The sequence below is a fragment of the Ornithodoros turicata genome, chromosome 7 (assembly GCF_037126465.1).
Source record: "Ornithodoros turicata isolate Travis chromosome 7, ASM3712646v1, whole genome shotgun sequence".
In the NCBI taxonomy this organism is placed as follows: Eukaryota; Metazoa; Arthropoda; class Arachnida; order Ixodida; family Argasidae; genus Ornithodoros; species Ornithodoros turicata.
Genome location: NC_088207.1, coordinates 41733461 through 41751643, shown reverse-complemented (window position 1 = coordinate 41751643; position 18183 = coordinate 41733461). Strand labels below are relative to the sequence as shown.

The 18183-nt window shown below is 46.9% G+C and overlaps 2 protein-coding genes across 6 annotated transcripts in view; both read left to right on the top strand.

Annotated features, from left to right (window-relative positions):
• LOC135399891 (neuropeptide CCHamide-1 receptor-like) overlaps window positions 1–18183 on the top strand; it is a 213599-nt gene that overhangs the window by 171507 nt on the left and 23909 nt on the right. For all 5 annotated transcript variants that reach the window (XM_064631623.1, XM_064631627.1, XM_064631624.1 and 2 more), the window contains one exon: window positions 2769–2865. The gene's annotated coding sequence lies outside the window, so the exon portion shown is untranslated. The remainder of the gene's footprint in view (window positions 1–2768; window positions 2866–18183) is intronic.
• LOC135400607 (uncharacterized protein K02A2.6-like) lies at window positions 11077–15072 on the top strand. Its single transcript, XM_064632440.1, has one exon. The coding sequence runs from the start codon at window positions 11077–11079 to the stop codon at window positions 15070–15072; it is 3996 nt and encodes a 1331-aa protein (XP_064488510.1).

Below are 18183 nucleotides of genomic sequence, written 5' to 3'. Positions count from 1 at the left end.
CCTCACTCCAGCGTTGTTTGTATTCGTAAATGAATTAATCTTAGACACCTCACCCTTCAATTTGGCTCAGAGGCGAGTAGGACTTTTGGATTCGCGGGAGCTCTCAAGACAAGCATTCTATCGCATCTGTTTTCTCTTATGAAGGGGGAAATGGTTAGGGTATATAGGAAGTTGAGTACACAATCTTCTGTGGCTTATCTCATATAGAGTCAACAGCGCAATTTTTGTGTTGTATAGAGTCAACAATACACGAAGCCTTTCTAAACGGTTAGGGAAAGTTTGGGAAGATGAGTACACAATCTCCTGTGGCTCATCTCATAGAGTCAACAATACAAAGCCTTTCTACGTGCGCTTTTTGGACTTGGGAGTCCTGGGACCTTTTTACTTTTTAAAACACATTGTTCGTTATTGGATGTCCGGGAAATCAACCAAAAGAAAAGCGGCTGGAGAAAATGAAATGTGTGGCGGCAGAGATTGAAAAAAAAAAGAAGAAGAATGGGAATGTTGATTTCTACTGAAAACCTTGGCCCTAATGGATATTTCGATCGGGTGAATACTGATTCCTAAGTATTTTTTGATACTTTGAAAACATTCTAGCTGTCATCTACATATACACTGTCTAAAGTAAACGTGTTCATTTAGTTGGATAGAATTACTATAGAATGTGGCCGGCCAATTTTGAATAGCATGTCCATTCAAAATTGTTTCGAAAATAGTTAGGATCTCTATACACATTTTATCAACACCTTCTGCAGAAAGTGTATAGACAATACGGATGTTCATTTTTTTCTTCTTTGTAATGGGAACGGCATCCATGCTGCTCTGATAGCTGTTTTTCTTTAAAATATCTGTTGCGGATAAAAATAAAATAAAAAAACCTTGTCCCTTTCCTTTTCGGTACACGATAACAGCTAGTTTAATTGTTTCAGGTAAGAAATGTCGTCATGATACGTCGTACTGGCTACGCCGGCTTTGAGAATGGATAGCTGGTACGTGCCCTGAACAACGAATAACGAACCGTCCCCCCCTCTCCCGTCTTTGTACGCTGTAAAGCGGAGCACTCCATATATCTTACCACACAGCGTAGGATTTTTTTTTACCCCATTGGACGAACGGTACATTGCCGTACCAGAAAGAAAAGAGAGGGGTGGGAAACGTACTTACAGGCCTCGGGCGCATTTTTCTTTTTCGTTTTTTCTTTTTTCTTTTGGCTCAGAGAGTTGAGAATTCTTCATATAAATATTTCATTACGTCCTCGCAATGGAACACATTTCAGATTATCGCTGGAAAAGGTTGTCGAAATATTTAATAGTTTCAGTTTTGTCTCTGATCCCAAGAGTTTATGGAGAATAACAAGAACAGATAAGTGATGACTATATGACGTGACTGTTCGACTCTATGAAGAATTCATAGAGTCCTTAGCTGGCTTTCTTTCCGTGAACCTTCAGTCTGTACTTCCTCCTTATTCCGCTAATAAAGCATTCGCGCAGGTGAATCTAAAATATTCACGCTTTAACGTATGTAGAGCGATCTGTGAGACTGTTATTTCTAAGTTTTAATTTTGCTTTCCAGATTCGCTATTGAGTGCGTGTAATAAAACCCTCGCTCTGGCCTATACAAGCGAAAGCAAAAATAAATAAATAAACACCACTGAAGCTATCTACATTTACGTACTACGGTAAAAGCTGTCGTCCAGAGCCTGGGCTGAAAGAGATAGAGGAGAACATTTGTAAATAAACAACAGAAAAAAAGAAAAAGAACACGCCGTCAGGCCGACGAAGGAGGTATAATCCGAACAAAATTTAAACGGTTAAGGACATGAAGTTTTCGTGACACGTTTTCGTGCAAAGCCTGCACTTCGTCAGGTATAATGGTGTCTGAGGAATAAGCTCTAGTAATCAGCTTCTTCTCAAACATCACTCCTGACGAAAGAGAGTACAAAGGGACGCTCTACATATTATTAACATAACATTACGCCTTTAATCGCCCTCTTCTACGTATCAGGTAGAAACACACACATTCTCGACAGACATCTTGTTTATGCCACAGTATAGTTCCCGAGAGGAAAGAATATGCCACAGATCGTGTAACCAATTATACGCAACCGATGGTGTGTGCGGAGTAAGATGATACTGAACAGTGGAAAGAACTACGTGCCTACGAGGCCTCAGGGGATGGGCCTGTGGCTCTGCACTCTAAAAACAGAACTTCACCGCATAGCACACCGTACACCAGCCGTTGCCACAAATGATAGGGTTGTCGCTTGTGATTCGAAGAGAGAGGGGAGCGTGTACGCCTTTTTGTGGCAATTTGGAGATATGAAAATTGCCATAAAAAGGCGTACGCCTTCCTGTTGTCTTCCAATCACAAGCGATAACTCGATCATTCGTGGCAATGGTTGGCGCCCAGTGTGCTATGCGGTGAAGTTCTGTTTTTAGAGTGTGGTTGGATTAGTCACAGTCGAACCACGGATAACGACAGGCGTTGTTAAACTATACGCGCAGAGTGGTTTAGCTCACTGTGAAGTGTTCCTGCTACAAACTGAATATTTCTTTTCTACATTGATTACTCGAGTATTCGTTTGTTTGTCTGTATATGTGTGCATGTATGAGAGAAAGGGAGAGCTTGCGTGTGCGTATGCTGCTTCTGTGAAAGCACTGCTCGTCACGTGAATGAAGTAAATGTTGTATGACAGTGTTGTTGTAGCTTAGCTCAAAATAACAGCATTTCAAAATTTTGCTAATTTCCCCTTAATCTCCTTCTTACAGAAGAATCGGCTCGGAGCAACATGCTAGTACTTGAAGTAAATACCTCTCATACGGAAGCACCATCACTCAACAACGGAAGGAACAGAATTATCTCAATGTGAGTCTATGCGCTAATACGCATTGCTAGTTCATTTCGCCGCAGGCGAAGGTGTTTTATCCGACGTCTTTGCTACAGTACAGCGTATAACCCTCTGCACAACGGTTCAGAACGACGTGTCGCCAGAAATAAGATTGATGAACCTAACAGCAGTAGGCAAGCTAGTTGGTGTTGGAACATGAAGAATACGAGTAGAAAAAAAGTAAATGACAAGCCCGCGAGATAAGGTAAAAAGAATGACAATTAACCGATTAGAAGCATGAATAATTTAGTTACGGGACTTTCGTGCAGCAGTCTGCACTTCTTCAGGTAACAAAATGCATGGTGCATGTATTATACATGTACGTACATGCATGGTTGAAAGAGGTGTTTATGTCCAATACACCTTTTTTTACACGCCATTTGAACTGGGGATATGGCGTATAAAATGGTGTTTTAATTCGTGAAAGAAAAATTATGTTGGTTTCACAGCTCCGCTCAGCAAGTAATCGCATTATAGACGATAACCTCAATTAAAAACGCAGTAATTGACAGGGCAAGATGTTAGGAATTTAGCTGGTATCTTTAACTCGTTGCAGGCCTACGTGTTAATTGCAAAAACGCATTCTCGTCACCGTTTTACAAACGTTTCCGCACAACTACACTTACCGAATGCGCCCCAACAAATTGTATTTCAGTATATGATCAATCCGATAGGCCAATATAGGCTACTTCGGAACTTACGCTACCAAGCTAACCAAGCTAACGCTCCGGTTTAGATTGTATGACGGAACCACGGCTGGAAGCACTGGAAGTCTGCCGTGTTCAGGGTGGTGCTTACCACAGAAGCAAGGACATCGAACTGTATGTCTCGGCATGCTGCCACGGGAGCTTGTATGACACTAGCTATTTGAGATGGAGTATTTGCAGAAAACAACTCCGTCCTAAAAGGTGTTTTCAATAGAATACGTCGTAGAATAGAATTTTCGTTTTTAAACGCCCATTATAAGAGTGTTTTATGAGGAATACACCTAATTAAAGGGTGTTTTAGAAAACATCCTTTATTCGGGTGTAAAGGCAACACAAAAAAAGTGTGCATGGGACAAGCCATTTACACCAAAAAAAGTGTGAAAAAGTTTACTGTGCACGTGAAAACCGTACCCACTGTACTCCATGTGCTTTCTTTTTTGTGGCTCGACGGCTGGCGAGCTAGGTTGCTGTAACTAAAACGGACCCTTGAAAAGGTTCGTAGGGATAGTCAGAAAATGAACTCGCTTCCTTGTCAAAACAAGCAGAAACCAGTGATGACAAGGGGAAGCGCCATCTGTTTTCGTTAGACAGCTTTATTCCATCAACAGCAACGTATGCATCTGATAGTTGCAGTAAATCAAAATATCGCGTAACGAGGCGATGTTTATACGACAAAATCCTGCACGCTACCGTAATAAAGGCTGTATGCACAGCTGTGCGAAAGGACTAACCTACGTTGAACGTCACCATACTGACTGCACATCAGCGAAGAGTCAGTTGGGCAATACGAGGCTCAGACCGTCACTGTATAATCATTTCAAGGCTCACTTCTGAGCTACAAATGCACAATACATCTCCCCACGCAAACGCCTTTCACCATTCCCATGGTTTGTTTGTTTGTTTGTAAAGAATAAAAAAGAGGAGAAATTGAACTCGTTTTCAGACTTGTTCCGCTACTCCTATAACATAAATCCCCCCCTCCACCCCCCCCCACACACACTCCCTATGGTCTAGGATTGCATTCCTACATGTGTGTACAAAAAGGCTTAGCGATTGCGTACGCATTCGGAATGTTCCGAACAATAGAGAGTTTTAGTGCATCGTACGCAAATGCGATAGCATACGATGTACTAAAACTATCCAATACCATAGTCGCCAACGTGTTTCGGCGTTTTTGGTTACCGCGGTGCTGCTGCAACGCCGCGCTGCTGTGCGCTGCTGTGCCTGCTGCTGCTGCTCGCATAAAGCTATGGGACTCTGGGGCTTTACAAACTTACCTACACAAGAGCGAGTTCCTCAAGAAGTTATTGCAACTCAAGGGCAACGAGTAAAGTTACAAAAAAAAAGTAACTGCGAAAGTAGCGAGTTACTTGTAACTTGTGGTGATGATGACGTGACAAATGCAAACGCGAAAATAGAAGGCCAAATAGCATATCGTAAATAAACACCGCGCACGCAATACAATAGCAATACCCGTCATATTAAATTTTCCTCTAACACACATACAATAACTTTTGTTGTTTTTGATGTTCTCTACAAAAGTCTTGTTTGCACTGTGACCCCGGAACTCAGTAAATAGGCCACGCTTATTGCTGCTGGACTCTACAGGCTGTAGATTTTTATAGGCTGAAAGATTTTTGGGATTTCTTGCTTTCCGAGAAGTGGATCGAAACCCAGAGTACCGCTTTAAAAGCCCGCTGTGCTTGTAGCGCCTGCAGTGGGTTAAAAGCCTGCTGTGTTGCCGATTCCGCCGACGAGATAAACTCTCGCGTCAAGTACTCTTCTGTATTTTTATTCTGCAGCACTGTGAAAAGGACGTGACTTATTTCGGTTTTGTCGGATCGTTAGACACACAGAGGAAACTCCACGGCGATTCGGTCTATATTTTCTCCACTTGCCTTCCTTCTATGTCGCCCTGTCGGTTTTTCCGCTTTTTCTCAGGTTTGAATTGAATTGCGAGAGAGGGCGCAGTAAAAGCGGTCTCAATTTTGCGCTCTTCATAATTCGCAAAGGCGAATGGAGGCACGTATCGCGGTATGGGTTGGTTGGGGGTGCACGACAGAACCCTTCTGCATCATTCACGTATACACGTGGTGTTGACAGGAGACGTCAACAAAATATACAGCAACTGGGCGGCAGCCTTTATTGCCTCTTTCGCCTCGCCTAATTGCTACCAATATTCTGGGGGACCTTCATTTTGAAAAAAAAAAAAAAAAAAAGAAGAAAAGAAAACAATGGCCGTTGTAAAGTTTGCAAAAATTATGCTACTTTACGCATTCACAGGGACGCTCCAAGTAATCGGAGCGTAAGAGTACATGAGGTGGGCGACGAATATACTTTGTCGGCTTCGTCTGAAGGAAAATACACGATGGACCTACGGCCTCAAGAGGCGGCTCACGAAGGATTAACATGGACCAGCCCCTTCTGTTTCCATTGCGGGTGCCCTGCTGAAAACGGCAAGCACGCCACAGATCTCTAAGACAACTTTCTCCAAGGTGTTACCGCTGCACTATATGTCGCATGTTTTGTGACGGATTTGACGTACACAGCACAACAAGTAGCGACACCTACACTCTTGATACAGAGCTTCACCGCATAGCACCTCCTAGCCGACAATGACAATTATATACGTGTCACGAAAAAGGCCTACGCCTCCCTTTTTCAACAGATCAGGGGCGAGAACGATGTCTTCCGGGATGATGGTTGGATAAGAGGAGCTATGCGGTGAAGTTCTGTTTTTAAGTGTGTACGATGCCATAAAAACGTATGAAACAAACGCTACAACGCAATGACAACGTTGCCAGCGCGAACGCGACAGACGGCAAAGGGTGTGTGTGTGTGTGAGAGAGAGAAGAGGACGAATATGCAATCAATGGCGTACAGGCAACCACGGCACATATCGTGTCAACTGCTGTCGTCTGCACTGCCGCCTTCCATATAACATATTATCCAGACAGTCATAGGTGATTGGAGTAGATTCACACGTAAGGTGTGCCAGCCCATTTGTGTGGCGGCATGCAACACGTGCCGCAAGGTAGGACTGCGGATAATTTCGATCACCAGGGGTTCTCTTGACGTGCGCCGGAAATCTCAGACACACGGACCTGGAAGCAATGTTTACCTCCCTCAGATTGGTACCATCCTCTGCCGGGATCGAACCCGCGATCTTGAGCTCAGCAAGCCAACAGGTTAACTGAATCTAGACAATCATTGCAGCAGCACTGCAGGGTCGTTCATAAGTGGCATTGGATACTTCGTTAGCGTCGAGTCTCAATCAGTTTGGTTAGCTGGGTAAACGAATGTCGCAAGCTTAGGCGCATTCCGGCAGCATCGTTCGCTTGTACGTAATCCTTTGAAGTATGTGTAAAGTACAGCTCGTTAGCCTTATTATTAACAATGCGCACTTCGTAGTAGTGAAGTAGTGATGCCTAATTGGTTAGATCATTAAGGCCGGCTCGACGTGACGTCGTTTGTACGTGTAAGCCGGAAAAGTCACATCATTAATCGTTAAAGAGCAGGGATATCCTTAATTGTCTAAAACAAAAACAAAGGGAAATGTTAGCCATACTAGGGGTTTGCTATTCTCAAAAAGAAAAGAAGAGGAAGATGAAAAACAAACAGAAACACAGAAAACTATACAGAAATACAAAGACAGCTCCTTTAGTCGCTGCGTAGGCAGTCATGAGGGAGATATTACAGAGTGCCCAGCAGTCCAGCTTCCCGATGGAATCGGAGCAGCGCAGTCGTGACCTCAGCGTGCTAAGTACTGCCAGGAGCGAAAGCTCATTACAGAGGGATGCCTGTTTGCTGACATAATTATCTAATTTCTTACTTGTAAGCCATCGCGTTAATATAAGCAGGACATTATTCCCCAGACAGATGTCAGCGTTACGACATTTCGATCCTTTGTGCCTAGCTTCAGTGGGTTCAGCTCTGTATGTTGATGTACCAAAGAGTACCCTCATGAAACAGCACCAAAGGCTTCTAAGCACTGCCGGTCGCGGCATCGACTAGCGTTCCTAACACGCAGTAAGCAGGGGCGACATTACGCGAAAGCTCTCATGAACGTGCAACGCGTTGCAACAGCCAATTCAAACTAAGTGGAACCGCAGGCGATACCCAACAGCGAAAGCCGGCTTATTCCCCGTAGACCATTGACCACGTATCGAAAATCCCACGCGAAATAGCAGCGTAGTCTTAATGTTATTCGACGAAATACATGACAAGAGCAGACGCCGGATGTTGAGAGTATGCTGGAATTCCCTCTCTGGAAAAAACGAGGAAACATCACTCCCTAAGCCCCAGTAGGGGCGCGACCTTGAGAAAAGGAATGCCGCGGCCAGTCCTCCTGATGTATCCGTGTGTATGCGTCTGTAGAATATGTGCCACTGCTCCCACCTACAATATTGCAAGCTCATTGGCCGAGACTGTGTGCGCACTACGATTGGTCGACAATGTTTTGAAATCGCATTTTGCACGTGCGCATGTGCGTGCAGCATCCCGGCGGCCGTGTCAGCATAGTTTCGAAATAGCACGCCACGGTCGGCACGGCGTCCCCCTCTGTGCCGTGTTTTGGTGGTGTCTGTCAACGGAACAGTCTGTAGAAATATGTTCGCGGGTTTATTTATGCGTCAATGTGATTCTACGCGTGTTGTGCTGTTTCTGGACAGAACTATTATCCCACGAACAGTCTACCAACTGCGGAATTGGAATGCTTCATGAGTTGGAGCGATTGGAGAGTGAAGAACACGTTCGGGCGCCGTCGGATTTCGAGGACTGACAACAAAGACAGGATTATGTGCCACACAAGCGCCTTCCGCTTTGCAAGCAGCGAAAGAAGATGCTCATCACACAATGGTGCACTCATGAGACTGGCTCGGTATTAGAATCGAACAGCGTGTTCGTTTTCCTTCAAGCTCGAACTTGGTTACAGCGTGTCAACAACGCTGTGGACTTTGTAGTCACAGTTCACCCATGTATCAGATCTTTGAATCAGTGCTCTGTGTCAAATAAATTTTCCCTTTATCCAAAAGTCGCGGCAGGCGTGAAATCCAGTAGAAGTCGATGGTAGCCAGAACCGGTCGAAAGATCAGCCAAAGGTTAATTCTCCTGACTGGCCGACTGGCTACGCATAATATCTACAATGTCGAAATTTCATAGGGGCTGTTGCAGTGAAGTTTGCACAGCGCCATTTCGGGCCCAAACGGCCACGGATCCCAACAGTAGGTCGTTTCATCAGCGTGTTTTGCGTGGTGTTTCAAACAGTATGGTGCCAGGGAAGCTACAAACCCTGTAGGAAATCCACAGAAAAAGCGGTGCTTCTTGAAAAGTGCGAACAACTTGAGACTGTGTATTTGAAAGTGCCGCGTCGTCTGCTAAACGACCGCGTGTTGCACAATTTGGGGCGCTGACGTTGCTGCTCACTCGCGCCACCTGGCCCAGAGCAACAGGCCAGGGCGTCTCATATAGTTGCAGGTTACCGGGCGTCTGGACGGGGCCTTTCCTCCTCTGAGCCTCTCACTCTTTCGCTTAGGATGTGACGTAACGCTGCCACAGCCTCGGAAGCAGCGCTGATCTTGAAAATTCGTTGATTTAATAGCTAAGCACTTTTTTAACGTAAAAATTAGCCAGGTATATCGTCGGCCGACGCGGCCGAACTTAGTGGTATCGGTTTCGTGTAGGTTCCCAGATTCGACCGTCCCTCCAAAAACAACATTCGCCGCGCGCTTGATTACGTTGCACATTGTTAAATCCGCATAATTATTCGAGACACAGTTCGCTCATCATGTTGACAGCTTGGTCTCAGCTAGGTCTTGCTCCGCATTCGTGTACTGCTGCAGTCAGAAGTTGTTGAATATTCTTTTATCGTGTCTGTATTGCATTTACATTGACGATGCATAGTGCCTGGTTGCAGAAAAGGGCTTCAGAAATGGCGAAGAAGGCGGTGCTAGTGTACATCATGCACGCGTTCAAGGATCCACGTTTCCAGACCGTCCTGAGTAGCGTAATCACATCACATCACGTCACGTCACATGCTACATCTTCATCAACTCATTGACTTCAAGCCTTAATTCGTCCTTCTCCTCATCCCCATCCCATCTCGCAACTAATATCACCAACACACTCTCGATTTGTAATCGAGTTGGTGTGTTTCAAGAGCCATACGCGCATGATAACTAGTTTACGCAACGTTTACTAGTTTACGGTGCACTTCCTGCTAGGCTGCTGAACTTCAAATTACGTTTCCGTCCTGTTGCGAGCAGGTCAGCAGCGCAGTCCTGGCGCATGTACCGAGCGCACAATGATGTTCTATGCTTGCAGCTTGGTAATTCGCCTCACTAATATAATTTCCTTTATCGCATCACATCACAATATAATTGTCGTGAGACGACTCCTCCGGTTTTAGGGGCGAATATGGGCAGTATCAAGGCAGCCTGTGTTGTTCAAACTTGAGAGCGGGTCCCATGTTGTGCTAGAGCTGATATGACATGCAGGGGTTTAATTGAGAGCGGAGGCGCTTGCAGTAAATTGCAAGTTTAGATTAAGTTGGTATTTTTATTTAAAAAAGGTCTAGGCGAATTTCTTTTTCTATAGTATGTCATCATCATCTTCTTCTTTTAACTGGGTGTTTGCTGGAGCTATGTGGTGACTTAATATGTCGCCTGCAGCTCCATTTCTTGTAGGTGGTATAGGTGATATCTACAGAAAAGTCTTTAGCATCTGGCATATATCATCTGGCACATTTAAGGTCTATAGTTGTGACATGACTGACATTTTCCGAACTATTAAGTCTTTACAGGGGGAGGGGGGATATGTTTATTGAGAAAAAAAAAAGAAAGGAAAGGTCAGCCAGACAAAGGTAGGCTCGCTATTCTGAAAACGGAAGAAAAGGAAAAGAAGTAGAAGAAATGGAAAAAGAAATAGAAAAAAATGGAATAATCCCACACACGGTCACACAATCACAAGGCGTTGACGTGTCTTTCCATGTAACTCGCATATGGTGACCGTTTATGGTGACCACTGGTGTTCTGCTGCAAAACTGCCACTGCGCTATTAATATTAGCTCTTTCCCTGTTTTATAGATGTCAACTGTTCAAGAGAAAACACGTAATGACGCAGCTGTGACGCGACGTCCCTTGTTTTTCTTTTACTTGTTAGCAAGTTATCTCTTCGTAGTTATTGTGGCACATGTCTGGATATGTAGACACCGCCAACTTCATCAGTAAGGAGTTGTGCCTCCATTGCTGGGCGAAGTTAGGTTGTCGCCTTCTTGTTTCCAGAAACCTGTCAAACATATGGCAAGACAAGCGCTGATGCTATGTGCATGATTGGGATGACACCACAGGCTACCCATTTTGGCGACGACTGGTAAATCACCTTGCATGCGGAGATTCTGCTTCCTCGGGTACGTCCTGTTTGCTGTTTATGATGTTGGGATTACCGCCACCTTCATTGTTCTTGCCGAGGCCCGGCAAACCTGCGATGTGCTGGCCGTCATGGAAGAAAGCTTTCCGGAACTACTTAATTGCGTCTGGTTTGGACAGTGAGTCCAGCGGTCGACGGAAGGCTATCCTTTACCATTGCCTTGGTTCCGAAGGCCAGAGAATATTCGACCTGTTACCTCTACCTGATTCGCCTGCTGCCACGTCAGTGGGTTCCACGAGCACGGTACCAGATGAAATGGAACTTGCCCTGCAAGTTTTGGATGCCCATTACGCTTCTGCGGTCAACCCCATTGCTGAGCGACACAGGTTTCGCCATCGCCGTCAGCTACCCAGTGAGGCCATCGACGACTACGCCATTGCGCTTCGAGAACTTGCCAGTACCTGTGATTTTGGAACGACACTGGACTCTATGCTCCGCGACCAGATTGTAGAGTCAACCAATATTCCGCATCTACGCGACCGTCTTCTCTTAGAAGGGCATTCCCTTACGCTGAGCCGGACGCTCGCACTGGCTCGGCAATTTCAACAGGCGCAGAAGGAGTCCAGAGAATTTACAGTTGAAACGCAGCAAGATGAGGTTCAACGAATAACGAGACAGGCGCATGGGAAGTTACTTCAAGGGGCTCAGCGTTACAGCAAACGCACGACAGGCAAAACTCAATGCTTTCGTTGCGGCTCTTCTAATCATCTAGCAAATTCCTCGGCATGCAAGGCCCGGAACCAAAGATGTTTCTTATGCAATAAAACGGGGCATTTCCGTTCCGTTTGCCGTTCTGCAGGACACCTACGAGAGTTGACTAGCGAAGAGCCCGTCCAGGATTCTTCTTCCTGTGCTGATGCCCAGACTGTTTTGCACCTGGAACGTGGCGTTCCGAAGAAGAAACCTGGGATTTTCATCACCTTGACAGTATCGGATATAGACATACGTTTCCTCATTGATACTGGATCATCCGTATCGATAATGTCCGCTGACACCTACCAGACGCATTTTTCAGCAAAGCACCCCTTGAAACCGCCGTCCGTAAATCTGTATGACTTCTCCAAGCACTGCATTCCTGTTCAAGGATGCTTCACGGTGACGGTGTCCTTCGCCGATCGTTCGGCACACCTGACCTTCTACGTAGTGTCCCACGGGACTACCCTTTTGGGGATGGATGCTGTCACATCTTTGGATCTATGCATCGACGGCATGAGTCACACCTGCTTCAGTACTACGACGTCGGCTCCTTCTGTACCGCCAGGTATTTCAGTTGAGTTCGGGCACCTTTTCGACGGAGCTCTTGGGCTGTGCAAGAATTACATCCACAAGGTGAAGACGCGCCCTGATGTGAAGCCTGTTGCTGGGAAGCTACGCCGACTACCTCTCACTGTACGTCAACAAGTTTCCGAGGAATTACGCCGTTTGGAGGAGCAGGATGTGATTGAGAGGGTGACAGCCTCGGAATGGGTCTCGCCAATAGTTGTGGCGAAGAAAAAGGATGGTTCCATTCGGTTATGCGTGGATCTTCGTGAACCGAACAAAGCAGTCGTGCCGGACTGTTTTCCGTTGCCACATACTGATGAGCTGCTAAACGCATTAGCCGGCGCTACAAAGTTTTCAAAGCTTGATTTATCATCGGCGTACCACCAAGTGCCTCTTCACCCGGATAGTAGAGACCTAACTGCCTTCATTACTCATGATGGTCTTTTCCGTTTCAAGCGAGTATGCTTTGGACTTGCCTCTGCACCATCGGCATTCCAACATATGATGTCACTTGTACTGAAAGGTTGTACGGGCGTGCTCTTCTATATCGATGACATCATCATCTACGGACGGACTGAAGAGGAGCATCAGAAGAACCTTTACCGCGTACTGCAACGTTTGTCTGCTGAAGGACTGAAGTTAAACCATAAATGCGTCTTCGATGTTTCTGAACTTTCCTTCTTGGGACACGTTGTTAATTGTCAAGGACTGTTACCGCAGGCATCTGCAATTGAGGCTCTGCAATGCGCTCCCGCCCCAACAGACTTGAAGTCTCTACGTTCTTTTCTTGGATTAGCAGGGTATTATTCGAAATTTATTTCGCACTACGCTGAACTGGTGGAACCGATGCGAGAACTCCTTCGAGACTCCAAGCCATTCGTATGGACGTCAAGTGCGGATGAAAGCTTCAAGAAAGTGAAGTCGGTGCTCAGCTCCTGTCCAGTCCTCCACATGTTTGACCCACGACTCCCTGTGATCGTGGCGACGGATGCTTCGTCTTACGGACTGGGCGCCGTCTTGCAGCAACTTAAAGGGGACCAGGTTCGCACAGTTGCGTTTGCTTCTCGCACGTTGTCTCCCCTGGAGAGGAAGTATTCAGTTGGAGAACGTGAAGCGCTTGCTTGCCTGTGGGCATGCGAGCGCTGGCATGTCTACCTTTGGGGACGTCCGTTTACTCTGCGTACAGACCATCAAGCGTTAGTGACCCTTCTTGGGGCTCACGGTACAGGCCACAGACCTCTTCGAATTTCCAGATGGTCTGCGAGGCTACTTTACTACAACTTCAAAGTTGAATACAAGAAGGGAGCAGAAAACTACGTAGCGGACGCTCTATCCCGGCTACCGTTACCATCACAGCAAGAATTTGAAGAGGAGATAGTGTGCACCGTCTCCAATCCGATCACCAAGGGAGAGCTCCAAGATGCTACTCGACTCGATCCTGAAGCCAGTGCAGTTATCAACGCACTTGAAGGAGGCTCGTGGCCACCGCGTGCTGAGATGTCTCGAAGCATGACCCCGTATCACCGTTTTCGAGACGAGCTTTCTGTTGTAGATGGACTGCTGTACCGTGGAGAACGCATCGTTGTTCCGCAGGCGTTAACATCTAAGATTCTCACTCTCGCGCACGAAACCCATCCGGGAATTGTGCGGACAAAGCAGAGACTCCGAGATCTCTACTGGTGGCCTGGAATGGACGCGCAAGCTGAAAAGATGGTGCGTGACTGCTCTACCTGTCAATCCGCGGACAAGTCTGCCAGGACAGCGCCTTCACCTTTACACCCGGTCCCATTTCCGGCCAAGCCATGGGCAAAGTTAGGTGTAGACATCGTCGGACCGTTGGAGGACTGCCCTCACTCCTGTCGCTACGCCATTACCCTAATTGACTACCATAGCAAGTGGCCGGAGGTTTCGTTTGCATCAACTGTAACAACCGCCACAGTAGAAACGTTTCTCCGGCATGTTTTCAGTCGCGAGGGTTTTCCTGAAGAACTAGTCACTGACAATGGCCCGCAATTTGTTTCAGCAGAATTTAAAAAATTTCTTCAAGATCGTGGCATTCGTCAAACGACAGTTTCAGTGTACTACCCACAAGCAAATGGCCAAGTGGAGCGTTTCAATCGTGTTTTCAAGGACGTCATTCAAGTTGCAAAACTTCGTAACAAGGACGTGAAATCAGCAGTTCTCGAGTACCTCACCGTATATAGAAGTACCCCTCATGCTACCACGGGTGTTTCACCGTCAGTTCTCCTTCACGGCAGGGCCATACGAACTCGCCTAAATGTGGTGGGACTTGAAGGGCAGTCAGTCGACGTGGACATGCCGAAAGTCCGGCAGCGGGTGGAGTGTAAGCAGTCAAAGCAGAAGTTATACACTGACTCTAAACGATCTGCTAAGTGTCGAATATTCACTCCCGGTACCTACGTTCGAGTGCGCCTGCCTGGTCGACGAAAGAAGGGGCATCCGAATTTTTCGCCGCCGTTGAAGATAATTGCTCCACGAGGACCACTTTCCTATCTGTTGGAGGATGGCAAAGTATGGCACTCGTCCAAATTTACGAAACACCACGGCGCAGAGAGGTTACCTGCCCAGCGTATGGAGGAGCAGAAGGAACAGCCGTTCATCACTAGCTCTTGGTGGGCAATCACCGAGCAAGCTTCTTCACATCCTCCGCTTGTGCCAGAAGTGCCAGCCCCCGGCACTGTTCAGGAACAAGAACAAGGGCCACAACTTCGACGGAGCAAACGCCAACGTACCGCACCCGAGCGCTACCCAGACACTAGAAAGCCGTAGCAACTATTTGCGTTGGGTTGAGTGAACTTTCGTGTCTCTGAACTTTGTTTGTATTTTTGTTCGCACCAAGGACGGACCTCAATTTTTTTACGGAGGGGGATGTGTGATGTCGTGTGATGTGGCACGTTTTGGGGAGACCCATCGTCATCGTCATGGGCATTAAAGGATGGAATGTGGAATGAAGGTGGTGGCTGCATGATTCGGATGACACCACAGTAACAAGAAAAGTGTCGCTGCTAGGGTGTGTGCTAAAAGTGTGCTATAGGTCTAAGAACTCTAGACACCAGTTATACACCAGGCGGGTATCTTGCAACATGCGCGAAATACCACCTGGAACGTGCTGTTCGAAAGAAAGAAAAAAGTTAGTCCCGCTGCGCAATATTTTTCTCTGTAGTAGGAGTAGGTAGGTAGGTAGTAGGTATGTGTAGTACGCAAACGGAGAGAAGATGCTTGAACTCCAGCAGGAGTTTCCGCAAATTCGCTGCGTCGTGTATTCGCATTACCGAGCAAGAACGGCATGCAAGTGGGCCAGCTGTCTGCGCAACTCCCCAATTTCCCTCTCTCCCCCATTGCCCGTTGAGCGACCTCGCTGGTCCCTGTCCCACAAAAAGAGAGGCAACATATCAAGGTTGAGGCGCACGTGGTTTCTTCTGCGGATCCATGCCGATACCCTCTTACAGCTGCCAAGTGATTGGAAGACACTTCGTCACGTTTGTCTCTCCAACCTTTACACTCGTCCCCGCGCAGCGACAAACTGTCATGGCATGTATCTTTCATAATACTGCTGAAGACTGGGAGGTGACGGGTTCGAACCCTACTACCGGCTGTGCTGTCAATCTGTGCTGATAAACAGTCACGCTGACGTGGTATCGAATAAAGACGGGGTGTATATGCACCGTGCTGCAAAAGCCTAGTCTGAGGTTTTCCCTGGGTTTTCCGGCAGACTTTCGAGACGAATGTAGGCATAGTTCCCCCAGAAGTCGGCCCAGGACGCATACTAACATCCCCGTCTCCCATTCCTTCCTGCTGTCCTCTTTCTGTGTCTGCTTCTGTATGCCGATCATAACCACAGTTGCTTCGCGGCGCTAACACGGAACGAAAAAATAAAAAAAAATAAACGAAAGGAAAAGGTAGCTCGAAGCTGTAGCATAGTGCTATTGTTTCCGGCGGTGGCGTTCTTAGGCGCACGTTTGCGTGGTGTAACGTCAACTTCAGTAAAGCCAGAGATAACGATTAATGGGGATGTAGGAAAAGGATGATTCCACGACCTGTACGACGCAAACATTTAATGAAAAACTGAACTGCGTGGTCCAGGAAAACGAAAACAGAACACGCGCGCAGATGGTGCCCGCGTAATCTCCAATCATCATCTTCTCCAATTTCTTCCAGGGGACAAGCTAATGGCGAATTGGGGTGGTCATTTCGTAGCAACTTTTTTTGCCAGATCTCGAACAGTCATGTTCGCTTGGTCAAAATGAAGCAATCTCGCATGTTCGCGTGGCGCTTTCCGAGCGCTCGGAATTTGCCAGCTAGCACTTTTTTTGCCCGGTCTCAAAACGATCGAGCAGCAGATTGCTCTACTGTATCCGGTGTCGTCACATCCGCACTGCAACGGTGGAGAGTGCCCTCATTGGCCCGCATGTTGAAATCACGTGGTTTAGCAGACGACAGAACTCGAAGACTTGCTACCGCGACGCCCCTAGCGTGATCCAAGTACCTAAAACCGCTAGATTCCTAGCAATCATGTTCGGGTGGCAACGGTCACGTGATCCAGCTCGGTCGCCGACCTAGCAATTTCCGAGCACTCGGCCGTGTTGCTATGAAATGACCACCCGAATTCGCTATAAGGGAAGAGTTCAACTTTCTAGACGGTAACCTTAACGCTACACTATTTGAGACTAGTCTTTTCCTACATTGGTATAGTACAGTTGGGAGAGAGAAAAAAAAGACGTATTTTCTCACTAATTGATCATAAACGCTCCTGTTTCGCACAGAAATCGGCAGATGCTTTTAATTGCACATCGTTCGTTGGGCTTTGTTCCAGCTGAGAATAGAACGTTCATTAGAATCATTTTTCCGGTTTGAGATATTTTTCTCTTGTCTCATTATGTAACTATACATAATTTTATGACGTATTCGGTCGCTTCAGTCTGGTTGCATATTTATTGTATTTGGTTACTTGATTGTCTTACCTTCTGATGAAGTATCGTAGTCACCAATCTCCTTCCTCTGCTGGCCAATGGAACTGGACGCCTCGTTTCTATTGAGGATTTCCTCAGCATCATGATGAAAGGGGCAGATCGCTCCGTAACGTCGTTGAAATAAAAAGTCGCGAGTAGCTGAGCAACTCGCAAGTGAGCCACTGCGACAGCTGTGTCGCTACGCATTTTATGCAGACTTTAACACGATTCTTTCTCTGTGTTTGAGAGTTCTTAACATATAATATGTCAATATTTCGAAATTATCTCTTACAAATGCATTGCAACTCGAACTCTGTTCCAATGTTTAGGAGTCTTTACAATCTTTTCTGAACAAATTCGTATTACAAGTGCACGAGACAAGAACCTTCACTAAGAATCTTCCTCGACGGAGCCATCCTGGCGAAAGGCCTGGCGTCTTGTGCTTTCCACTCCCGCCACCTGCATCACCACACCTCACGTGATACACAACGTCGCGTCACGCTACCTTCGCAGCGAGCTTCCTCCGTGACTCACAGGGCCGCAATATCTGGGACACACGGCGCGCGCGCGCGCGCTAAAGACGATTCAAAAAGATGCGCGTGCCACCAAGCGCGTGGCGCAAAGCAGCATGGGAACTTTGAGGGACACTGCTCTGTCGCCTGGTTCGGTTATCGTTTACCCCGGCTGACGATCCTGCTGCGCACACCGGGAATGTTGCTGTTCTTCTTCTACCTCCGCCTCTGGCCGTCTCGGATGTTTGGATGGTCTGGATGTTCTAAGGCGCTCTAAATTCCCATGAGCCCTTGCGTGCCACAGGTGACGCTTGCTTTTCTTATACGCTCTGGTCTCCCTTGAAATCCGTGTAAGCGGTGGAGGAGGCAAAAGGGGGCCGGTCCCTCATATACCGGAGAGGGGCCCTTTGATAATGCGA

Excerpts from the sequence above, each read along its gene's own strand:
- LOC135400607 (XM_064632440.1), top strand. The coding sequence starts at position 11,077 with ATGTGCTGGCCGTCATGGAAGAAAGCTTTCCGGAACTACTTAATTGCG.